Source organism: Poeciliopsis prolifica, unplaced genomic scaffold, assembly GCF_027474105.1.
Source record: "Poeciliopsis prolifica strain line A6 unplaced genomic scaffold, Auburn_PproV2 SCAFFOLD006, whole genome shotgun sequence".
Classification (NCBI taxonomy): Eukaryota; Metazoa; Chordata; class Actinopteri; order Cyprinodontiformes; family Poeciliidae; genus Poeciliopsis; species Poeciliopsis prolifica.
Genome location: NW_026562381.1, coordinates 9,554,125 through 9,581,157, shown reverse-complemented (window position 1 = coordinate 9,581,157; position 27,033 = coordinate 9,554,125). Strand labels below are relative to the sequence as shown.

The following is a 27,033-nucleotide window of genomic DNA, read 5'->3' as shown; positions in this document are numbered from 1 at the left end:
TGTCACCGACAAGAGGGTTGTTGCTGTAATTTCAAGGGTCCTCAATAAAAATATCTAAAACATAACATAAACATAAACCAAAGCTAAAAAGGTGTGGACTGTGAATACCTCTGCAGATGACTGCAGGTGAACGTTACACAGGAACTAAGTTACAACCCTGACAATTATTGACACAAATCTAGAACCAACAAGAAGCCAGTCAAATTAATCAGAAACACAACATATGGGATGAGTTTTTTCTTTTCTTTACAAAAAAAATAACAACAGCTCCCAATTATCTTTGGAAAGATGACAGAAATATTTTATTTCTGGTTTAGAAATGTACAAACTATCTCTAAGAAAGGAATTTAAATGTTTCTTGATATAAAGAGTCCAAATATGGATTTTTTTTCCTCCTTGGCAGCGCAATAGCACCCACAGCAACATTTTGTTTCTGATAAAAGAAAGTTTTCAATTGAGAAATAAAGATATTTTCTTGTAGGATGAAATGGCAGCGTAAGCCTCAAAGTACAGCAAAAGAGTTTGAGATTTAGGATGCAAACAATCAGGAATAAAGGGGAAGAAAAAACTAAATCATCTTCCCTCCAGGGTTCTTACACATCTTGTCCTTTTAGAGTTTTCTTGAAATCTTTCCAAATTTATGGAGATCCAAGCAGAAACCATTTACTTTGACAGTACTTCAACAGTCGCAAATTTACAAGCAACAATGAAAAGCTCAAGCTGGCTTCCAATTTAGAGCTATTTCACAGCTTTTCCGCACATATAAACCACTGTGGTTCTTTCTCAGAATCTATCGTGCTTAAATTTGTCAAAACAGGATTAAACACAAGTTCTTTAATGCACAGTTTTTGATGTTTAATTCTTTATCTTTTCTAAAAAATAAAAAAAAAGGACAAAACTGTTTCAATGCTGTATTTTCTGCCACATAAACAAGAAAGCAGAAAAATTTCCCTTTTGTAATTTTGAGAGCACATTTAGTACTTGGTGGCTCTCAATCACTAATTCAATCACTAAAATAATATTAGTTAAAATGTTAAACTCATTTTTCAAGGTGATGAGTGTATTGAAAATGATACTATTCAACAGTAAATATTGTCATAACTCCTTTCAGTGCAGATACATTTAAAAAACACAACTCTACTGCTATTTGACAATAGATTTCTGGGTGGTTGAATCCAACTTTAATTCTTCACAGAAGTAAGCTGAAGCTCTGAACAACAACCAGATGCTTGTCATTCTGTCTATCTCTTCACTATTTCTGCACAGGGTTTTGTGACTAATACTGTTTGAGATTTCTCCACATTGCTGGACTGTTTAGTGGCAAAAGTTTTCTCCCAAGTCTGTGTGTGTTCTTGATTACTGTGATGTTAGTTTCTTGTGGTGCGTGGCCTAATAGCTCACTTCTCACACACATCCAACTGTAACTTTTTGCAAACGTTAATGTTTCGTTGTGTTCACATGCTAAAACACCAAGAAAGGGATAACTTTCTTTGATTGCAAGGTTATTTATGAGCTGATAGTCATGACAAAGACTATTAGTTTTGGAGTTTTCTTGTCCACTCGTCTTTACGAGGTTGTTGTGTCTTCCAATGTTTATAGTTGACGAGTTTTAGGACTTGTAGGATTTGTTCTTTTTGTAGATTTTTCTTTTTGTTATTTTGGTTAGGGGCATTGCTTCTTTGGACAATTATTCCATCTGGTTTTGATGCTGAGCCACAAAGCAATTTTTGCTCTAACTGTTTTTTTTTTTTATTCATAACCGTGCATAACCGTGGCAACACGATATTTGTGGTAGGGGATTTTCAAGCCAGAGCAGCTGATTAGCATCTTAAGCTCAAATAGTACCGGAACTACAAACCCAAATCCCAGAGGAGTTGAAAAGGAGGCTTCATGGTTGCAGAACAGAACCAGAGAGCAGAAAGAGAAAGCTAAGACCATCTCTTCTATTGATCATTATAGGCAAGACAGAAGAGGGATGTTAAAGAGAAGATTGTAGTCTCCACTGTCTCTGCCCAGCTTTCTAACCATATGAACAAGCAGAGGTTTTAAGAAGAGCAGCGAAGGCAACTGAGGTGGATTAGCAGCAATTGCTAACAACACATAGACTTGGGAGAAAACTTTTGCCACTAAACAGTCCAGCAATGTGGAGAAATCTCAAACAGTATTAGTCAGAAATACTCCCATCAACCAACCCTGTGCAGAAATAGTGAAGAGATAGACAGAATGACAAGCATCTGGTTGTTGTTCAGAGCTTCAGCTTACTTCTGTGAAGAATTAAAGTTGGATTCAACCACCCAGAGATCTATTGTCAAATAGCAGCAGAGTTGTGTTTTTTAAAACGGATCTGCACCATCTACAACAGCATGAATCCAAAGATACAGGTTTTGGTTAAATTCTGCTGCATTTCTAAACTTTAGTGGCATCATTTAAATTGGATAAAGATTTCTGGGCCAAACATCCCTTAGTATGTTTGGTCCAGGAGAGGCTTAAAGTTTGCAAGACTTTAAATGGTAATATAACCAAATCGAAATTAACTTAGTTGCAGATGGATTAAAAAAAAACACTTAAATCTACTCCATATATCTTTGCTATCGAGTCAACAGAAAGACATCCTATCGAAATGTTTTCAGAAGCAAAACTTTCTCCAAATTTGTACTTTAATTATATTTTTATTGCAATTGCTATTACATTTTTTTCTGCTGAAGTAAATACTTCATGAAACTCATTCTGAATGCAGAGACAGTCTGTGCACTACGAGAGACTGACTAAGATCCATTTATTAAAAAAAATATTCAAGCTGTTGAAAAGATTTGTCAACATGTTGCATGCCAAAAAAAATAAAGACAAATCCACATACCTTCCAAATTTTTTTTTTTTTTTGCCAGTATGAAATGGTTTGCCCTGACTAGTTTGGTATGACTAGCTACAAACAACTCTGCCAAAGCTTTCAAAGTAGATGGCATTTGTTTGAATGCAGAAATTGTCTCATAAGAAATCTAAAGTGTCTCCTACCTATCTGTCACCTCGGTTCTGAGCATTCAGGTGACAACAGCCAAGCAGAATAGCGATGGGCAGGCAGTCAGTAAATAGCTTCTATTTGTGACACAGATGAATAAATCATGCTGGTCTGCAGTCTGCTGGCACATTTGCTTTTTGCAAAAACCAGAAAAACTCAACAAATCAGAAAAAAATGCTTCTGACAGGCAAGAGTGCATTACTTTCAGCTTCACGTTCATAAAAACACTAAGATTATAGCTTGTTTATCCAAGATGACATTAGAGCTGCTCCTGTTTAGGCTTTCAAAATCCATTCAGCAATCCCAAAAAGGCAGAGCAGTGGTCAATTACAAGCATTATCATGGACTGCCACTGACATAGCTTGATTGAAGAAAACAGAAATTAGAGAGCAGTTGGTGAGTCTTATTTCTATTAAGTTGTCCACTTCTCTTCAGTCTTCCCTTAAACCACTTCTGCAGTGAGAATCCCACTCGATAACCTCAAATAGTCAAGTAACGGCCAATTAAAACTTTCCTTAAAGTTTCCACATCTCTCTGTGTATTATAAAGTATTACTCTACATAAAATCTAAATTTGCTCTGCAGCACCTCCTTTCAATGCCAAAGCAGAGCTGAAAAATTTAAGCTTCTACTCAACCGTTGCATGTAAAACCTTAAAATCTCATCTCGCTGACAGATCTAAGCAAAGAGCTTTCCTCCCCTCACCGCATTAAAGGCAATCTAAAGATGCTGCGCCAGTTGATCAGAGGGAACTGCAGCCGTGTGGAGGCAAATTACTGTCACCAGGCCTGATGGACCTTTTCCCTCCCAGTGGTCACGGGGAGGCACTCGACCTCCGTTCACGCAATTTGATTCGAAGCGTGTTTGCGCCTCTGGATGGGAGGAAACCAAGCTCTGTCTGTGCACCATTAGCAACACATATGAGGGGAAAAATGAAAAGCATCCAAACAGAGAACAAGAAAACTCACAAGCAGGCATGAAATAATATTATATTTTCACACTGTGATAACGTTGAGTTAAAATACCACATTTTCACTGGTTTACCTAAAATAACAATTTTTAAAAAATAAAAACAGCATCGCAGGCAGATGTTATACTCTGCTTTCACTTAAAACAAAAGAGCAACACTTATCTAGACTGTTGCAGATATCCCATAATATTTGGTACGTTTATAAAGATATTGATCCTTTCTTGTTTTGATGTTAATTCAAAAGCGTCTGATCCCTTTTTATATTTTTGACATTTGTAGAAGTGAGTAGTCAGGCTATCTGCTTTAGTTGCCAGTTTTCAATCTTCTCTTTAAAATACCTTCTTGTTGCTTGTCTTAATAAGAGTGGTAAGGAGCACTTCTTTTGTTCCCACATCCTGACTAAGAAAGACTTTCTAAAGATCTAAATTCTACGTTTTCATAAGAATATACTGATTTCTTTCAGCCAAAGCAAATAGCAGAACGGAGCAACTGCCCAGCACTTTCCCTGCCTCTCATTAAAAGGATTTCCTGGTTTAACCTTGGTAGTGCTTGACCACAAGTCTCAAGCCCTTAAAAGATCAACGACCAAGTTCGATCCAAAACTCTCCAATTAATCAAGTTGCTTGAGTTGCAAAAATACCTTGACATTTAGCATAAAATACCTCCAGTGCAAAAATGATTGAATGCAAACACTTACATGACTGTTCATTTATATTTTTACTGTAGGTGGTTTGAATTGATTGTTGCTCTTGGCAGAGAGATGAGAAGTAAATTCCTAAATTGCTCAAAAGGATGATAATATATAAGGACTAATTAGTGGTGCATTGAAACAAGTAGGAAATTTTAGCCTTGAGACTTTTCTTTGACAAGGCTTTGCTTTTATGAGCTTAAAGAAGGCAGTAATTACACTACGAACAAACAACAGCCAAATAAATAAACAACATTGTAATAAAGAAAAGCGGTGGGACATCTGAGTTAAATTTACCATGACCACAAACAGAGTAAGCTGAAGAACAGGGTGCCAGAATTAAGCAGAGTAAGCAGGTTAATGCCAGAGTTCAAAAACATCATCCTCGCTTAATTAGATCCTGGGAGTCCAGAGAAAATGACCCATTTTTTTTTTTTTTTAAAGGGAGCTACTTATGGAGCTGTGGTGATTCAGGAATAAATGACATGGAAATCCCACAACAACAACAACCAAAGTCTTTGTATTTATGAAGCAAAGAACTCCCTGCAAGATGGGCCTGTCTACTTTAATGTGCCTAACCGAGGTCGATCAGGATGTACTAATGCAGCCTCTGAGAAACAGGATCCCCACGGGAGCTGAGAAATATGCAACATCTTACAGCAGAGACCAGGCGTCATTTCCTCAAACTTCCATTCAAAACCAGCATCTGGAGACGAGTGAGATAATGCGAGTGGGGATCTTTTTTTTTTTTTTTATGATCATCTACCACCATAAATCTGATCATTCCACATCAAAAAGCCCCAAAGAGAAGAGAAATAACAGCGCAGCCACACAGAGACCGAGAGGCTGCTCTGCTCTGCTCTCTTGCATTGCGGTCTCAACAGCTGGAAAACGCCCGACCACTTCGGGTAAGTGAATCCTCCGGCTCCCAGTTGGAACTTACAGCAAAATAACAAAGATGCGCACATAAATGTCCCGAGACGCTGCAGAAAGAGCCGTGCAGAGACGCACGCTGTCGCCTGCAGCAGTGACAACAACACCCCCGTTATCAACACAACACGGGAAGAGGACGCCGAAGGAAAACAGCCAGCGAGAGTCGGATGAAACTTGGAAAATAATGTACCCGTGTACTGCAAGAGGAACATTTTCCACGGAAGGCGAGCTGAGAGTCCTTATCGGTCCTGTGCTGTAGGACGAACTGCAGGAGGTTTAAAAAAATCCTTGAATGGAGCCGGGGCTGGTGTCTCTGTCAGTCCGCTCCTCTGTGCTCCGCTCGGCAGACTGAACTGCAATGAGAGCAGCCAGTCGAAGTGGGACCCTTTTTGACTACGGCAGGCGAAGCCCGCCCTCTGGACGAGCCCGGTTCGCCGGATGGAGCCGAACAGTTCGCTAGGCGCGCGCGAACAGCGAGCGGGCGACGCTGTTCCGATGTTCCTCCTGCTGAAAAACGCTTTGCTCTTAAATCTTTTACACCTTGCGATAACGAGGCGCGTTCATGCGTTAGTGAAGAGCAAAGGAATAATGCTGCTTCCAAGCTTCATTATTCTCCTCCGCAGGCAAACCCAGTTCATTTAGCGCAGCCCCGACAGGCTTTTCGGAATAGTAGGAATTTTTGTCAAGCGGTGTTTGTATAAAATGAGACAAATAACTGTCAGTTATGTGTCCAAAACTTATGGCAGCTTCTCTGTGAAGGGTGTCATTCAAGAGTTTGCCAGTTGGAGGAGGAGAAGCATAGAAATCAACGTTTCAGTGTAAAATGCTGAACGTGCAGACAGTGGTAAAAAAAAAAAACAACAAAAAAACTTTTCTCTTATTTCTGAACCATGATCTACACACTGAACTGTGTAAGCAAAAAATAACAAAAGACAAAGTTTCATTTGAAAAGGCATTAAAAGACCCTCTCAAAAATATCAAGTCCTTGGTGATGTTTATGACAATAGGTAGTTTATCATTTAAATGTGATTTTAAACCAACCAAAATCAGATTTATCACACGTTGTAATCTTATGGGGAAGACTGTTGACTTGACAGTTGTTCAGCAGTAATTGTTAGGTCATTGCTAAAGAAGATGGCTTGTTGCAGTCTTGTATCCAAGCAAAGCAATAAAGTTTGGTGAAAGGAAAAAGTGTGCATTCCTGACACAAATGAGCAAAGAGAAGATGGCTCTGGTCACTCAGGAAGTCTAAAGTGCATGATGTTCTTTAAATGTTCTTTGGTGGAGGACATGCATTTTTGTGGCTTTTAAAAATAGTCAATTAAATTACTTTTTTATATTGTAGCCCTCAATTCACCAAAAAAAGTTGTGATTAAAACTGGTTTGGGTCTTAAAATTCTTAATGGACAATACTATATCATGACACACACACACAAAAAAGACAGTGTAGAGTTAGGTTCAAAAAAAAAAAAAATCTTGCAAAAATAAAATTAAAAAATCCAGCAAAATAGCAGGAAGGGAAGTGTGCAGCTCCACAAGTCTGATTCATCCTTGGGTACAATTTCCAGGTGCCGCTGTCATCTGGTCACACAATTATGTCCGAGTATAAATATGATGAAAATGTGGAACCATCGGCCCCATCAGGGAATACACGGTGTCCAAGATATGAATGTGTTTTGGTGCAAAATGTGTGAAGCAAACCCAAAACAAAAAAAGGCCTTGTCAGATGTTGACTTGTACTGGCAAGAGAGAGCGCATTTATTCTCAGTGAAGCAATCCCTCAACTGACATGGGCTGAATGACCATTCAGAAAAGAAGAAGCCATTTCAACAAAAGCAATATAAAAGTCAGATGATGTTATTCTACAAATGCACTGAGTAAAAAAAAGAATGACATTCATTTGATCATATTAAATTTGAAATGTTCACATTAAATTTGAAATGTTCACCATCATGACTGCCTTGACATTTGGAGGACAAAGGAGAAAGGTTCTAACTCTGAGAACACCATCTTAATTGTTTAACTGTGAACTAAGGGGTGGCAGCATCATGTCCTGTTGAAGTTTGCTGCAGGAAGAACTGGTTCATTTTTTAATATTGCTGGCAATGTTAACAAAAAAATGTGAAAATATTGAAGTAAAATCTCAAGACTTTACTAAAGGTGGTAAAGGTTGGGCACATTGGGCCTTCCACATAAATAACTCTACCATCCAATTATTTGCCAGTTCTGTCTGGAGAAATGGGTCAAACATCCAGCAAACTATTGTGAGACGCTTGAGGATGGACAATTAGGCTGTTTTAATAAAATAAATTGTTCTCATCTTCAGGTAAAATGGTGCAAATACTAGCAAAATGTCAAATCAGCAGTGAAAATTTAGCTTGTAGTACCACACCTACAACATTCAATATAAACATCTGTATGAGTGAATTAGAGTACCTGATAAGAAAATTTCCTCCTATGGATTAAGTCAGCAGTCTTGCCTCTTGTAATGATCTAATAATAAAACCTACATTCAGCCATTTCTAATTTTACATCAAATGTGTTTCTTTGAGCATTAATATCTTCCTCACTATGCTATGCTGTTTTCATACTGCGAGCAACACATTAGATAAAAGCAAAATGAACAGGGCTTCATCAACACTCAGTCAAAAGATTAATTACACAAGAAAAACAGCAGAGCAAACGCTATTATGCTTCCATAATTAGGCCCTAGCTGTGTACTGAGACATGCAAACTATCAATGGGAACATTATCTCGTGTATCAGCATGGCGGTCAGCTGGCTCCTTTATTCTTGCCTCAAAAACTGCTTGTGGAGAGACAATGACTTCTTAATATGAATAATTCATAAAATATTTAATGTCAAAAGAATGTCAAATAAGTTTACAACTCGCTCATTTTAGTCATTTTGACACTTAGTTCAACAATATTTTATTTAAAAAAACAGTGCTGTTGTATTAAAACATTCTGAAAATCCAAAATACCTTGTGTGTTCAAGCTATGGTCAGCGACATAACACCAGCACTTGTCTGCATTGAGAAAAGCCCTGTAAAGTGATCATTTCCATCTGCGAATACACAAATTCAGACTTAAAATTACTTTATGCAACAATAACATGACACTACATGAACTGAAGCAGACCCAAAGGTAAATTGACCACATTTAGAAACACAAGAGTGAGTTTTAATGCAAATTGCCAAAAATGTGAAAGAGAAAATGTGAATTAATGTACATCAACACGAACAGATGGTGGTTGTAATTCTTCAGTTGGCTGCTTGAAAGCACTGCAGTGGAAGAGTGTAATTTAAAACACATTAAATCTGTAAGGAGGTAGCAGACTCCTGCTTATTTCACCTACTTCTGATGTTTCACATTTCTTGTATTTTCGTGTGTTCCCAGCAAACAGCACGTTTTTAGCAGTTTATTTTATTGATACACCTTTCAAAGATGATGCAGATTGTGTAGTTGTTTTAGAATCCATAGCAAGTTTAATCAGAATGCATTTCTTCTATTCCCACCTGGTATTTTGTCAGCTGCGGTATTTAAGAAGTAAAGTGATTACTGCATCAACCACTTCAAGCTTATGCATCTCTGACTAGATCTTCAAAGACTGAAGAAAACCCTAAAGGTTTTTGCGCAGCCATGTTATTATGATGTGAAAGGAAAACAATCTATTCAAACTTATGTACAAGGAGTCACAACATAGTGTTGGTAAATTAGCAGCAGGAGCAAATATTATATTTATATTTTTTGCAACAGGATTTAGCTGTGAAGAATCCTGACACTGTAGTTTACACTCCATCTGTCTCACAATGTCGTTGTTTAAAAATTGAGGGATTGTTAAGTTGTTTTTTAGAACACGACTCTCTCTTCCCTTTACTCCCAGTAAATAACCTCTGGCGTCCCTGTAGACGATGCAGCACTTCGGGTACACGCACTCCAGTACGGAAAGCCAGAGGCGTCAAAAACAAGTGACTTTTCATGTGATTTTAATGTGTTCTCAACGTGTGGTTTGTCCATTAAATGTGTGTCAAATTTCCCCGACTTCAAACAAAATAGTTTGTTTAAATTTCATGAATATTAAGCCTTTTCAGTCAATTTTCCTCTCTGCGGTGTCACTGGTTCCTGAGCTGCTGTGTGAAGCACTGACAATGGTTTCCAACATTCATAGAAATTACAACTTAGTTCTTTTTGCTGATATTTCCCTAATATAAAGAACTCGTTTTGGAAGTATGGCTTAACATGTCATGGCTGCTGTTGGTAGCACTGTTGCTTTGCACCAAACATATCCTGGGTTCCTGTGGTCATTCTTCAAGGAGCATGTTCTCCCTGTGCTTCTCTCACAGATCAGAAACATGACTGCCCTCTCTAAAAGTGTGTGTGCATTTTTTTCTTCTCCTGTTTGTCTCTGTGTTGCCATGTGATGGACTGGTGACCGTTTTTTTTTTTCTTGCCATTCTTCAATTTAGGCTTTGGTAGCTCTACCTAAGTTACCTGGGCCTCCTGCTTGGTTCTGTTAATATCGCTCTATTTTGACTGGGATCTGAGCTTAGGTAGACAGTCATGTCTGGGAAGGTGTGTAGTTGTGCCATATTCTTTATATTATCAGATGATGGATTAAAGAACGCTTCATGAGATTTCCATTAGAGCGATTAAGATTCCCAGTGTATGCAGTTCAAGAATATCACAATAAAATACACTGCTGCCTGTCAGCAAACCTGTTTTGGAACAATTTAACAAGAATCTCAACGACAGGCAGCAGATGAGAAAAAAAAAAAGAAAACAATCTTTTCCCCTGACTTAATTTGTTATTGCACCCACCATTGTTTCAGAAATCTTGCCAGCTTTTACACAAATCCTAAAGCTCAAAAATCAAACTTGATAGTTTCCAGAAGACTAATGGAGGCGAAGCTGCAGCATTTAGAGGCAGGCAACCCAGTACCATGATATCTATATTTGGAAACACCTCAGAAAGTTTATGCTGAAATATGGGCACCTGTGTTCCTCAAACATTTGGACTGCATCCTAGGCTTTGAAAAATATTGGATGATTAAACTAACAGCTTCACAAGCTGAAATAGGTCAGGAAAAATAACATACAGAACATAATGTACAGAAAATTTGGACAAATTATACAACAAGGCATCAGAAGACACGGTTTCCTATCAGCCACGGCTTTTAAATGTTTCATTTAGTATTCAGGGTAGTGAAAAACGCAACACAACCAACTCAAATCTTGTTGCTCTTTTTCAAAAACCCAAAAAGGTTTGTCAGAAAATAAAGTGAATGTTTTCCAGGCAAATTCAATTACCCCTGTCAGCCCGTCATAATGAGTAACAGCCAGTGCATGCTCTCATTCAATTTTGGTATCCGTGGGGAACGATGTTTGTCTGATGTCTTGATTCTTTATTTTTTTTTATTTTATTTTCACAACAATGTTATTTCCGTGGCCAGCTTTGTATAGCAAAACATTCAAATGAAACGCTAATTTCAGTCTCTGTGCTGCAAAAGATGAAAGCTGCCTTTGCTTGCTTTTACAGTCAGAGGAGCAAATGCTTTTGGTGACATCCGAGTTTTGTTGAGTCCAATGAAAGGCTGGATATTAAACTTACGATGTGTTTATCATTACTCCAATCAGCCCAGTCATATTAGTTTCATGTAATAAAGCGAAAACACAGAAATCCCATTTAAACTAAATTTCATATGGAACACATTTAGTTAGTTAAAAGGAAGATCATATACAATGAATAATTCAAATTTAATTAGTGCATATTAAATTAAAGCTGCATCTAACCAACAATAACAATAAAAGTTTAACAAGGGCTTGGGGAGGCAAAGCCTTTCTCTTGTCTTGTCAAGCCTTCCTAGCCTTCAATATTTGCCTCTTCACTACATATTTATGACTGCTTCTCTCTGGGGATGTTCACAATGTTTGCTGACTTTTTGGAGTTTCTTGCCAAATCCCACAGTAATGCTTTTCCCTCTTTAAGAGCCACATGGACCCAGTATGAAATTATGACAGCGTGACAACCTGTGTAAAAACTGGTTTAAACAGCAAATAAAAACACAAATGGCCAATATGATTTGATTAGAATTGAAGCCAACTTTTATTCATATTGTCCCTAAAGTAAAATACTAGTCATTACAGTTTAATATGAATTCATGTTTTGTTGCTGAGGTGTGTATCAACTGAAGGTAATCAGGTTTTTTGTTGAAATATCTTGATAATTAATGCTAATTAATATTTTGAAATATGTTTGCAAATATGGCTGCAAGTATTAGAGACCATAAAGGTAAAACTGCACTAATTAATATCCTGAGCACTCAATCTAGCCTTTAAAATAGATTGTATGCTGTAAAGTTATTTTTGGGTTTGTGAGGCTTTGACTGTAGGCAGTGATGGATATACTTCAAAAAAATAGCATTGGGCCGGTCACAATAACTTTTGTTGTATAAATTGTCAACGTAATTATTGAAATAATCAATAATATTGTCGTTTTATGACCTCTTTCAAGTATATATTGACAAAGGAATAAAAATGCAAGGTCATCCTCTCAATGTATTGGTATCAGACCAGTACATTTTAATTTTGTGAAGAGCCTTTATCACTGAAATGGAAGATATTTTACATATCCAAAACAAAAGACAACAACCAAAACCAATAAACAAAACAGAAATAAAAACCACTCACAACAAAACCTATACAAAAAAATGGATGGTGATGTATCTGTAAAGAAAATTACCTTTTAAAAATAATTATCAGAATGGAAATGATCAAACTCACTTCCATGTTTTGATCACTGCTTTTATTGTTGTCACAATAAATAAAACAAAAATATTGTGAAAAAGATTAAAGTCCACTCTGACATGACAGTCAATGTTATTTGTTATTGGAAATATTTCTAAACAGTCAAAGTCCGATTCTTTTGCTGTGTGAGGGGGAAAGTGTTTCGTTTTCTATCACCCAGCAGACAGACAGGTGGCAGACAGGGAGTGCTGTTTTTCAGTGACATGAACAGCTGGAGAAACCTTTACAATCAAAATCTGTAAAAAACATTTCACAATAGCAAGATCAAATTTGGGGAGGAGAGTGAAACTAATAAGCTCGTGTTGAAGAGAGCAAATCAGCATCCTCATCATCTAAACAAAAAAATTTCCATCACAGGAAATTTTTGCAAATTTTAAATACAAATAAAAAAAAACTCTTGGTATGACTCTATACTGATATCTAATCATTAAAAAAATGTAGATTTTCTCTCCAAAATTACAAGATTCAGGTGGAAATGTTTTTGCGCAGGGCCAGGTCAGCAGCTTAAAGAGTTTGTATTTGCTCTGGTTCCATTGAGAGATCAACAAATAACAGGTTCATAATAAATGTCATTTACTTCACTGCACAGAATGAACCAAGAGTCAATGCAGAAATCCCCCAGGTTAGGGAAGACGTCTCTGTCTCAGACGCTTCTCATAAGTTTGTCTTTGACCTTCTCTTTCTCATTCCTTCTCTTTCTAATTACAAACCTTCAGCTCTTCCTTCTGCCTCTTCTCATCTCACATCCCTGCAGCCTGACTGATGGCTAGCAGGTGATGATCCAGAAAAGAAAGGTAGAGGTTACTCCCCAGGTGGATTTCATAGTATAACATAGCTATTTTCCCAGGAGGATAAGTGAAATGAGTTTCCAATAAGTAATAAAGTAAGTTTATTCAAAATGTTTTGACAGGGAAAACTTTATTTGCCTCAGTGTTCGTTGCAATAGCAGTAGAGGAAACTACTACAGGTGTCCTGGTGACAGTCGAATCTGTTCCGAGAACAGGATTAGGCTAAAGCCGAAAAGAGGCCAGGATTTCCTCTGGAGAAATCCATGAATATTGATGGAAATGGGTCTCACACAGAGTGCAAAACAAGCGTTAACCCCTCTGCTCTGGTGAAATGTTAGCAGTGCTCTACCATCCCACCAGGCCAGACAATCAGTCATTTTGAAAACTACACCCACAAAATAGTTTCAAGTACAGGAAATTAAACATTTGGCTTGTTACTTTTACAAATGTACCACACTACACTGGAATGTGGCAAAAAATTTCCCATGAGAGCAAAATCAGTTTATGGGAGAAAGTTTTCACTAAGAAGTTTCTGCTAAAGAGCAACTAACAGTGCTGAAACCTAAATACAGGCAATTTAGTCACATAGTCTACAGCCACTTAGAGTGGAGAATCTAGAGCATGGCTGAAAGGTCAGAGACTACTGAAGGAATCTGATCGCAAACGCCAAAGAAAAAATAGCATAAACTGTTTGGGAAACTAAGCTACTCAATCTTCTGTCACTTTTTTGTCAAAAATGCCTACTTTTATGATCTCAGAAAACCGGAGGTCTTCTTCATGCAAATTCCTGACTTCTCAGTGTCATAGAATATCTTCATGTTAATAAATTTATGACTTTAGTCAAGAAAACTAATGTTTTGTTACAGACATCAGAGAATACTCAAGTTCTTTGTAGAATTCAATTCAAGTTTTATTAAAGATGCAGAGTCCTGGTTCATTGGAGAGATGTAAAAAAAAAACAGAAAAAAATAGCGATCATAATATTAGTAGTGGTGAATAAGTGAAATTAATCAAGAAATCTTGATGGAAATTTCAAATTATTTTTTTTTCTTTTATCTCCACAAGACTAAAGAAAACTTTGTAGAACAAAGAAAAAAATGCAGTCACAACCATTTACTTTAAATCAAATATACTGCTGAGAGCGTAACAATAGTGAAGTCTGAAACTATTTCAAATTAAATGTGATACCAGATCAAATGTGCACATCCAACAAGCAGAATCTATTGGAACCTTTTTCTAATTTAAAAGACCAACTCTTAACATCTGTCCACAGACAGAAGACATAATCCAGATTGCGCTGACCACTGCGGCCTTAAATTTTAAAGCGGCCTTAATTTTTAAACCTTGACAATACGCTTTGAAATGTCCTGCACTTTGAATGTCGTTGCATTTTGTTCAGCACAACCTGCAGAGTTTAAATAATGCACCTAACTTTCAGAAACAACTGGTTCCAAAAAGAAGTTGTGGAAATACAAATGACACGTACATATTTTCAGTGGGTCATTTTTAAGCTATGTTTGATTGCTGGTGGTGTTACTTGTGCTGTACAAGGGTAAAAACACAGAAAAGACAAAGAAAAGGATTGTGAAATTGAACAAAAAAGAGGGACCTAATCGACGCTCATGCATTTTGAGAACATTGTTACTTTGTGCTACGGAAAACAGGGAAAGATTCATATGCCTACCAGACGTTGTTCTTATCACATTTAAACTTGACGAAACCTGATTTCACACCAAGATTACTGGAGATTTTTTAAATTAACAATAAGACAAGGCTTGATTTCATTGGCTCCCTTCCCGACTTTTTACACACAGTTCTATTGTGAGACTCTCCTGAACAGATGAGGCCAGATAATTAAACCGACTGAAGTCCAACTCGCTAACATAAGAGTGCAGAAATTGAGAGGATGTAACCGAGAGAGCCAAGCAGACATGCTAGAGGGAAAGGCTGAGTATCAGACCCAGCATTCATTACCACCTAACTGACCTGCATATTGCACTGTGTTAGAGTAATGGGGGAGGACACACTCACTGGCCAAAGCTTAGCATCAAAAAACATCTTTTTATCCCCTTTCTGCTTCTTTCCTCCAAAGTAATCGGCCACTTTCTACTTTCACACAATGCACTGCAGGATCCCATTGTTTCCAAAATTACAATAACAGATACTTAGTGAAATATAGCAATATCATGCCTAATGTCACACACAACGAATAGCAGGGTTGTATAAAAGCTAATTATGCGTTTAATGGAAATCATTATCTTTTCTCCTGTGTTGAGCACTCGTTGTGTTAGGCTATGTGCAATGGCAGGAAAAAAAAAAGACATAGTCCTGATTCACATTTACCGCTTACATGGAGGCATTATAATGAGGTGACTGAGCTGAGAGCAGCCTAAGATGTCGAGAGCCAGAGACAGCGGTGCTCTGGACCTTATGTGAACATGCCACCAAAAATAAAATTATGATGTAGATTGTTGAGTATTTCTATGTACGAAATGTATTTAAGCAATTAAGGACCACCTTTTTTGTAACCTGATGAAACACCAGTGATGGTGGTACATTCAAGTTTGAGCTGACATTTTGAAATGCTGTGATTATTTGTTGAGTATAGAAAAATGATTTCTGCAAATGCAGAAGCAATTTCTGTTCTCAGAATGGAATTTTCACAATTTTATTCTCTTTAGATGAAAAAACATATTTGTTTTGTGAAAGTATCTTGCTGCATTCTTGAGATGTTGTCTCTTTTGAAATGCCTCAATTGCTGTCAAAGAAAAGTAAAAGTCAGCAGTTGGTCACCTAATCATAATGTGAAGGCACAGAGCAGAAGCCTGGGATATTGCCAAACGTTTGTATTATCCTGCTATTATCATTTCCAAAACCAGATCTGATTTGGGTTTGGAAACATTTTTCTGCAGGAACAACCAACAATGTTTAACTTTGAGTCATATTTGATTAGTAATGATGCATAAGAGGATGAGGGCGACTAAAAACTAAAGAATTCTGACCCATGAAAAGAAAAATAAGTCAGAAACTTTTTTTTTGCAGTGGCTCTAAATTATTTTATTCTCAAAATTATTAAATCAATCTCAGAATTCAGACTTTTTTTAAAGACACGATTCCCTTTTTCCACTGACCATAGTCCTCTTCTGTACAAAGAAGACCTTACTGGTTAATCCTGCTTTAGTCTTCTTCCTAAAGTACTGACAGAACAATGCCAACACTTGGTGCTACCACCACTATTTTTGCAGAGGAACTATATAAATCGGTCCTTAAGGGTGGTATCTTTGTTCCTGTTCAAACTGTGACATTTTTGTTTCTTTACTTCCAAGAAAAGAAATCCCTTTACGCTTGGTTTTAGGTCAGAGGGGGTTAAAATTTGGACGTAGTGGGTGTTCGTTCCAGCAGCCCAATGTTCCAAAAACAACTCCAACACTCATTCTAGAATAGATACAGAAGGCTAATGGTACCAAGTTTAACCGCATTGAAACTTTGTGATTATGCCTAATAGCTGGGTCTCTGCATGAAGTCATCAGAAATGCAGTTTTTCTGCCCAGAACAATAGTCTGACATCCAGTCAGAATAATTATCAGAAATTAGAAGCCTCTTGATTGACTAAGGAACATTTTTCAATTCTAATGACAGGAAGTGGGAAATGGAGGGGTATACTGAAAAGTAAAATATGTAGAAAAAACATAGTTAGAGGGAAAGATTTGTAACCGATAAGTGAGGTACAAGATGGATAGGATAAAATACCTGTACAAGATTGTTTCACATGTTCCATGCTTAAAAGAAAGATCAGACATACAAATTCAGAGTTGAAATTTCAGCAGTTAAAAGCTCTGCAGGAGATCTTCAATACAATAATGTGTGCAGAGGTTAAAAAAAGGCATCTCACCTGTGACTCGACCTGGTCTGTAGTCTTTATACATCCTATGGATGCAGCGTTGCAGACTGTGATCTCAGCTTTTCTGGTCTTGTAGCAAATCTGTTTTGGGAAACAAAACCAAGCAGAACAAATTTCTGATTAGCCAGCATTTGTTTATAAATCTCAACAGCACAGTCTCCTATGCCACAACTTCGCAACACGACTTATTCATCCGGCACTCGTTCAAGGACACTGAGTGAGATGAGCTTTAAGAAGGAACCAGAATAAAAGAAGGCTTTGTCTTGAACAAAGACAGAAGACAAACACGGGAGACTATAATTCATCTGCTTCTCGAAAAGGCACGACCTCCCTGCTTTGTGGAGCAGAAGCTCGCTGGAGCCAGAGAGGGCTCCGAGGCTCGGGTGGGTCCCATTGACTGCACTATTAACACTCAGGCTGGGAGGATCAGCGAAGAAATACAAAACGCTGCCAGATGGGTGCACAGAGAATTTTGTAATGCATTTCACTCCACCAAGAGACACCCTCAGGGAGCAGTGATGACCACCATAATTGGCTTTCTCCAGCTATGATAATCTGCATCAGTCATGCCTTGCCAACACACTCTTAGACCACGAAGAAGGTCACAGTGATCCCCAAACCTCAATCCGCACAGCTGACAGCAGCCTCTGAATTCTGAGAGGAGGACATTACTGAACCATTCTCATGAATTTTACCTTCAGTTCGAGGACCTGCATGGCAAGACATTTTTCATCTACTTTTTAATATCTTTGCTTGTGACTGAGCTGACTTCGATCTGTGAGATGTTTAAAAAAAAAAACATGGTTAAGACTGAAAACTCCAAGGCCAGTATTAGAAAATGGGACTGAGCACTGGATAACTTAAGCACTCTGTGAAGTGTCTGCAGAGGATTTCATTTAAAGAAATCATTGATGAGAATATATTTTTGTCTGAATTTCTATAAAAGAGAGAAAACAAGCTGAGGTCATAAATTAATAACAACAATCTAGAGGTTGAAGTTGTTTGCGTTGCCATTATGCCCTTGTTTTGGTAGATAATTAGCCATGTTTGCATATTTGAACCAGCGATCGTCAGGGTTGCATTACTCTTCCACTGTTTTCTGAGTTGGGAATACAAAAAAAAATTATAAATATATAAAAAGGAAAATATGCTTAGCATAAAAAAGGAACTGGTCAGAAACAGATACTTGGGTTTTTTGGTCAGAAAAAAAAAACTGCTTTGCTACAATAATGTAGCCTCTGTTCAATGTAAAGAAAGGGGAAGAAGTTTTCCACCTCAACAACACCGTTCCCATAATCAGGCATGGTCATCATGGTGCTTTGTGGTGAAAACGTAAATGGCAAGATTCAGAACATCATCAGGCTTAACGTTTCAGCATGGAAATTTAACAAAACACACAAGTTAAGTGGAGAATGCATGGTTGGCCGACAAATATATTAACGTATTAGAGTGGCCCATCAAATGCTAAGACTTCCAGCCAATAGAAAAAAATCTAAAGATTATGGGTGATAGCGAGGAGGTTTTCCAACCTCAAAGACCCAACACAGCAATTTTAACCATCCATTATAAAACTAAAAAAATTATGAAAAAAAAAATGGAATAAAGACAACTAAGGACAACAGAAACAAAAATAATGAGATATCAGTCATTTATTTGTCAGGTTAGACCATTTAAGTACAACTACAAAATCTAGATGGCCAAGATCTCCAGTAAAGAAAATTAAAATATGCTTTGTCACTATGCTGTTTGTGTAAATAAATAGTTCTTCCTATAACCTTGTGTAATGCTGTAATTGCAGACAGAAATGTGGTCATTTAGGTGGTTTAATAAAAAGCAGCCAAATGGCCAAAAACACAAACAAACCATTCTAAGGACTGGCAACAGTCAGAAGACAAAACTAAAGCACACTTTCCCATGTGTGAAAACTGGAAATGTGGCTGCTATGACACAATTTGGATGACATGAGAATAAAATTTGTGGAGAATAATGACAGCTATTTTAATTTGGGAAAACAGATTTTTGCTTAATGGGAGGGGTGCAAAGAAAATCTGATTTCAAAGTATTTTGTGTGCACAAAAACCAAATGGCAATAATCATTCTCTAGGCACACACTTCCCACCATTATATTTATTACCAGCATTTTTCATTTTCACTCACTCACTTGAAGAATACGTTCCTGCAGTTCAGAAGAAGCTTTAGTTGCAGACTTGACCAAATGTGTACACTAATGATTATGACTGAAGCAGCTGGGAAGTTTCACAAAGACTTGTGTTATTAGTCCAACGATGTAAATCAAACGAATAAGCAAAGCACTAGAAGTAGACTACTAATGGGAACAACTGCCTGTATGAATGTTTATGGCGTTAAAAGGAGAGACCTTTCAAAGAGGAAAATCAACATGTTCTTTGTTGCAGAGATGCAAAATTACATTTTACAAATAAAGTAGATGCAAGAAGAATTGTTGAATATGCATGACAAAACATTTTAGTTGTCAACATCATCTCATCTGGCATGGCTACTTATCTAGAACGTATGATCTTTTGCATGATAAATGATTAAGATAAGATATGTCAGACCAGGATTTGAGGATTCCCTCAGTGAAAAGGATTACTAGAATTAACTGGCCACTAAAGTGATGGAGAGTCAGAGAAGGCCATATAAAAGTCTCAAAGGGTTAATTCATCTTTTGTCTCTATTACACAGAATTGGCAAGCTGGAATGGAAGAAACTAAACTGTCCTGTGAAACAATTTGTTGTCTCTAAGTTATCAGAGTGACATCACAAAGACTACCGTAATCAGTATTTCACAAGCAGTTCACTGATGTCTTTAATTTCCTGTTTCCATCCCTCAGCCTACGGGCTTTTTTTTTTTTCAGATCATGGGAAACAAAATGGGGGGATTAGGATACTACTTTTGACAAATCGTCCAAATTTGTCAACTACATGTGTACAGAAATTAATTCATCTTAAGGCATTATGCAGAGGTATTTATCAGGAGGAACTTACAGACGCCACCAAGAGAAATTCTCAGCTTATCTTGGCGCAAGGTTTGTGCATCCTCAAAATCTCAGAAGCTATATTTTTTCTGGACCTGTTTGTCTTTAGTAGAGTCTTGAAGGCACATGCTTTAAATGATTTATTATCTGTCTACATGACTGTAGGTCCAAGGAAGTGAGTAATCTTTTCAGGGATAATGGGGCCTTACCATGGAGACTGGACAAGATCCTCGTAATTTCCTCATGCACTGTGACCAAACTGCATAAGAGCACCAACCTCTTCCTGTGTGCAACCTGTGTTAGGTAGATGAAAGGACCAGTTCATGGTTCATTTATCAGCAGTTTAAGGCAGAAAACCAGCTGACTTAAGGAAGACGTAACAACACAAGCTTGTGCAAAAAGTTCAGACAGCTGGGGTCTTCATAGAAAAATTATGTGTGTAAACGATTCCGATTAAGATGTTTTTTATTCAAGAAAAAAATTATTTATGATAAAAAAGAGACAAACATCTTATAAATTATTATAAAATATAAAAGAAGCCTTTTTCTAATTAAAATTCTAACATCTTTATTAGTATTACAGAAATCAAACCCAACTGAAGACCAGTTTGCTTATTCCTTCTGGTGTTTTGACAATATATTATTGTTTATGAGCTCCAACTATTTGACACTGGACGGCCTCTTTATCATCTCCATAATCTTCAGCTCTTCCCACCGACTCTTGGATTCAAGTTTTGATTATTGTTGGTAAATTAAAATATTACTTTAAATCTAAATATGCCAAGCATATGAATAGTTGTGGCTTAACTGTATATCAAATCCAAGATTCCATACATAGAAATTAAGCCCTGCAGCACCATTGTTTCTTGCACATAAAGCAGGAATGCAATTTTCTGTAAGAATTCAATTCAATCCACCTAATTGGCTCTGAAGCTATTTTTGTAGAGAGCGACTAGACTTTTTCACACTCTGATGAAGTCTTTAGTTAGGGGAAAGAAGTAAGAGAGGGCTTACCTATTGCGTTCTTGTCTCATTAAGGAAAAGATGGAGGTTTCCCAGGTGGATGCCCTATGGTAAGGGATACGACTCTGGCTGCAGTGTGTCACCCAGAGATTCAGATTAAGCAGCCCTCTATTAGAATGAGGGTGGATTGTTTGCACTCAGATTTTCAAATGAAGAATTTTATCCATGAAGGCAATAACAGTGTTAACATCTGAAATGTCCTGCGCATTTTGACCAAGAATGGTGTTAGGAACTGGCACTTTGTGCAGGTATCCATCCATCACCTGCACACCTCCATCTTTGTATTGTACAAGGTTGCTATCTCCAGTAAATCAATGAGTGAGTTAACTGACCAACCATGACCTGTCAGAAGCAATACTTAATTTGTGAATCAGCAAAGATTCACATCTTTCAATCTTCTTAAGTCTTTGCCAGGCATGAAGACCAAGACCAAGGCAGGATGTTTAAAGTTTGGCTAATATTTCAGCACATTGGGTCTTTTGTACGCCATAAAATGCAATAATTAATGGAAAAAAATAATTTTTGATCTAAAACTACTACTACTACTTCTTGGTATTAAATTAATAATTCTTATTCGGCTGGATCCGGAAAGGTCAAGACCAGGAAAAAACAGCACAAGACCAGTTTCAAGACCCCATCCAGTCTTTAATGGGTATTTTCTGCCCAGATATGCATTTTATTTGAACATACAGGCAGACTTATGAGTCTTGAGATGTTTTTATTATATTAATATATACAGTAAAACACACCATATGACGTATAACTCACAGTCAACATGCATTCATGAAAGAAGCCTTTACAGCATTGTTAATCCTACTGATACGTCTGCTTAAAAAAGCTGTGATAAGGGAAATGATGAAACAATAGAGCCTGGTGAGGTTTTCCAGTCTCAAGAGTTATGACCAAGGCCTTTTTTTGCTCAGTATCAGGGTCACTGATTAAAGGCAGAACTTCAATCTTTTCCAACTGGCTGCCGTACTGCTTTAATATGAACAAAGGTTTTATGCATAGATAGTTTTAATATCTGCAATACAAGCTATTTGTAAAGCCTTTGTGACAGCTTCATCTTAGGCTGTGAATTTAAATATGTCTCTGCAGTTTAAGCACTTGGCTAGAATTGAAAAACATCTGAAAAGAAAATAATTTTTCTGGAAGAACAAAAATTGCAAGTGTTATAAAACTCATTTCAATCAAAATGAAAATATTCTACCTTTATAGAGTAAAATTGTCTGCAATTTGTGAGCCATTTCATATGATAGTACAATTAACTTCACTTAGAATTGTAATTTTTGGTTGATATCATTGGTTAGCCACACTGCATACTGAGTTCAGTGCTTTTCGAAGAGGATCAGTAGATTTAACACATCAAAGCACATCAGTCAGACTTTAATGTATGGGAAACAGACAAGAGGCTCGCCCACGTAAATCTGAGTGATAATGCAAAGAATATGAAGGGAAAGTGAAGGACACGGGGTTCTGAGCAGACCGTTTTGCACAACTGAGAAACGGTCCGGAAGTCTTTTTTGCAGCAACACCATCAAAGTACAAAGTACATATATTCAAGGCAACAAAAACACATTAATTTTATTCACATTAACTTACTTCTAAGTATCAGATTATGACTTATATCAAGCTTAACTTGGATAGAAAGGGGAAAAAAGCTTGATTTAGACATTTGTGTAGTTAAAACTCATTGATTGGTTACAAAGTCCTACAGGCTATACTGAGTTAGACTGAGGTGAAACCTCTGCACGTTTTACTGCACAAAAACAACATTACATGTCTGTATCTGGGATATTCTGTTTAACTTATTGCAACACCAGCAAGCTGGATCAGCCTATTTAAATCATTTACTGCTTAAAACCGCACAGTATCCTTACAAAAAGGCAGGCAAATATGCTCCCACGCCACAAACACATTATCTCGTGGCACAATATGTTCGTTAATGAGCCTCTGCTGACATGTTGGAGAAATGACAATCTGTCAAATCTTCCTACACACAGGGAAACAACATACTGAAGAGAGGGCGGCACCACTGCGCATCAATGTGTGAGGATATTATGTAGAAGTAATTAAACCCTTTTTTTTTTTAAATCATTGCACAGAAACACATTACTTGTTTTCGGTCATTAAGCGTTCATCTGTGGCTGCTGGTTGCACTTCCTCACGGTCCTGTTAGTGCTCTCTTTGTCATAAATGCTCAAATTATTATATGTCAACTAGAACCTGATGATGTTCTCTCCATTCCTCTTTGGCTGACTAAAACAACAACAAAACAAGTGTCTATGAATTATTTTTATACCATTTCAGACTTCAGACTGGCCACTTGAGCAATTGTGTTAAAATTATATACTCTATATAAAAGCTAATTTCACAACTGACAATGTTAGAAATAAGGAGTTAGAAAACTTGAGCAATACAAAACAGCCACAGGGCAAAGATAGGGCAACGAGAGGGCAGAAAGAGCGAAGAAGACAGTTTTCTGGCAAATAATGATCAAAGAGAAATAGCTGGTTACAAGTGGGATTCATCCCTCCCATCACTTAGACATGTCTCACACTGAAAACCCTGATGCTGTGCAAGAAAACAATTTTCCACAATGTTAACAGACATAGCCAGAGGAGCAACACAGTCCCAATTTTTATCATCCAGAGACAGGAAAAAAGAAAAATTTATGTGCAGAACAACCAAGATATGAATGCCTAACATGAAACAATTGTTGCACTATGGATTCAGAAATAAAACCATTAACAATTTTACTGTTTTTAATTGGCAAATATAAGCTTGTGTGTGCAAGAATATAAGTATAACTTAATCTTTTATATTTCATAAGAGTATGCTTATTAAAAATTTTAATCACAACCAGTCAACGGAAGCACAGTATTGTGTAATTTGAGTCTTTAGAAATCACAGTAATAATGACATTTGCATGAGATTTTGCATTTATTACTCAACACTGCAGTACATCAGAAAGTCTAAACAACCAAGAAAAATGAACTAATGTTCAATATCTGTCCCAATAATCAATAAATGAATTAATTGCATGATAAATTAAAAGAGTCAATAATTTCCACTGGAATGATGTATCGTTTATGTCTTTTTGTGTCTCTCTTTCTACCAAAAGTTGGATGATTTGGTGCTTTGGTTTCAACTAGCCCTTTTTTGAAGGACAATTTTATTTACAAAGACTTCTAAATTAATTTTATTTGTTGTGTTGTTTATTTATTTTGGATATTTAAAAAAGTATGTCAGTGTTAAGTGTTCATTAAAATGTAATGTTTAGGGATCTTTTAGAATGTGTTCTTGCATTATTATTTTGCCTATGCCATTATATTACTTAAAACTAGACTCAAAGCAACAATATTATTGTTTATCACATTAACTTCTCAAACAATTTATCATCAAGCAAAATTTGTTACTGTGTAAAATTTGCTATTGTGCAAGATATGCATTGATTTGACATGAATAAGCAGGATGAACTGACTAATATGTTTAAGCATGCAGGTACAGTGTAAAGTTTCATTTATTTTACAAAACTGTTCTAACTGTAGAATTAGGGACAGATAATGATAGGATATTTCAAAAAATGTCTAACAGTGTGTGTATATTGTAAACAACAATTATAAAATAAAAAAATTGTAAAATGTGAGATTTCTAAATTTGAGATTGGCTTGTAGAAATGTCCAAATTAAAAACATTCCAACAGAGTTTGTAAGACAAGTACAGACAGCTACTTGTTTATATTTGGTAAGTCTGAAAAGGATGCTAACATTTTCTCAATTGACTGGACTCACTATACTGATGTGCTTTCCAGGAAGGGTCAGAGCAGACCACTCCTTCAGCGACAGACTATGGCACCCATGGTGGAGAAAAGAGATCCTTCCTACTTCAGCATGAATATAAATTATTCTGTGTACCTTTCACTTTGATGCAGGCACACCTAAATTCCCAAACAAATATATATATTTCTATTTTCTTCTTTTCCTTTACAATGTCCTAAAGAGTGAATTGTATATAACGTAAAACAGGCCAGTGCTGCAAGTTACTGATTCAATAGTGAAAACTTTTTTCTGGCTGGTAGCAAACAAAATATTGATGCAATGCCACATTCCAGAGGAAAGGCCACAAGGGAAGTAATTCAGGTCCTAACAGCTTTCCCACTGATAGTAAAAGGAATAAAAAACCACTGCTGTGTTATTGCCACTTTTTTCTAATATATCAGATATGTTTGGTCACCTATTACAGTTTGTAAGTGTAAGAAATTGTTGAAAAGGCCTGACTGTGTCTCTATAATTTTTTTCAATACGATTTTTTCGCTCTTCCAAATCGAGTAAAGTCTGCATTTCTTACCACAAGCAGTAAAGGAGATGCAAGGATGGCAATAGCAGCTTTTTCCAGTGATTTGGGTATGCTTACTTACTTCTGAGTTAATGGCTCATTTACCTTCAGCAGCTGTAATAAGAACCGGGCAAACGCATGGAGGACAAACTGAATCCCACTACACTTCACTCTAAGGGTGGCTCAATTATGGATCAACTAAAAAGCATTTTTAGTATCTTAAATTTTCAGAATGATTCAAAAACAACTTATGATAAAAATGGGTTTAGAATGATTATTAAATGTTCCTCATCAAACTGTCTTCTTTCTCATTTTGATACATACATACTTTTTTGAAAGTATATATATATATATATATATATATATATATATATATATATATATATATATATATATATATATATATATATATATATATATATATATATATATATATATATATATGAATTGTTTACATGTAAAAATCCTTGAAATAAAATAAACAAATGGAATGGTGAGATAAAAGAAAACCAAATTATAAGAGCAAATGTTTTAAGGGTTTTTCATCTCATGAAAATACCAAACTGAACATTTCACTATGCCCAAGCTATTTTTTAAAGAATTATTTCAGATTTGAACTTAATGAAGGGAAGTTCTTCTTTTGCAATGCTGTAGGCATCGTTAAACTTGATCCCCATCTCTGACTCATTTTCTTTTCATCCATTTTGCACCTACTCTGTCTATCCAAAAAGTCTAATTTTTAAATCTTACTTTCAAAACAAAGTCTTGATCAAAAAAGTTTATTAACTGGCAGCTGGTGTGCACAAAGGAACCAGCCTTACTCAATGAACTGTTTCACTGAAGGCGGTCTTGGAAGAGACTTTGCTTTGTAATTTATGAGTGGGCTGGAAGCCAGTGAGTGCTGTTCAGCAGCAGTAGACACGTGCCGTCTTTGCATTCATGGCCAACCGAGGAAGTTGGGGACATTATTTTTCCCACTTGTTCACAGTTCTTGTGAGCTTTGGTTTGGGATATCATTTGTTAATGACTGAATTTTGTTGAAAAAAAGGAAACTACTCAAGATTTAATATTAAAGACAAGAGTCAGAGAAAAATGTTTAGCTAGCTAAATTCGGACTGAACTTTCTTTCACATGACTCATTTTCCTTTGAGAACAAAGTTTAAGGGCAACCAGAAGCAGATAATACAAGGGTATCATGTTAATTAAGTTTGCCAAACTAGGATATTGATGATAATAAGAGTAAATGACTGAACATTAGAAATATATGAGGAGGAGCATAATTGTGTATTTTTTAAGGTCTTCCTAATTATCTCAAATTTACATCCTGTGAAATCTTTGGTGGCTTCAAAAATCACCCTTCATAAATACTACATAAACTTGTTTTTAATCAAAAACACATAAAAATTTCTCAGTTTAAACATAGGCAACCTAGGTCACTGGCAACAGCTGCAAAAAACAAAACAAAATAGAAAAAACAGAGTGCTGAGTTACAAGAAGTATAGCAAATACAGGTTTAAAAAGGCAGAGCTGGATGATGTGAAAGGAAGATGGGACTCGGCTCTCCTTGTCACAAAGTA

At 36.6% G+C, this 27,033-nt stretch overlaps 1 protein-coding gene across 1 annotated transcript in view; it reads right to left on the bottom strand.

Annotated features, from left to right (window-relative positions):
- LOC129360431 (ecto-NOX disulfide-thiol exchanger 2-like) overlaps window positions 1-27,033 on the bottom strand; it is a 179,459-nt gene that overhangs the window by 127,485 nt on the left and 24,941 nt on the right. Inside the window, 1 exon segment of the mRNA XM_055030644.1 lies at window positions 17,092-17,181. Coding sequence (XP_054886619.1) covers window positions 17,092-17,125 — 34 coding nt within the window. The 5' untranslated portion in view covers window positions 17,126-17,181.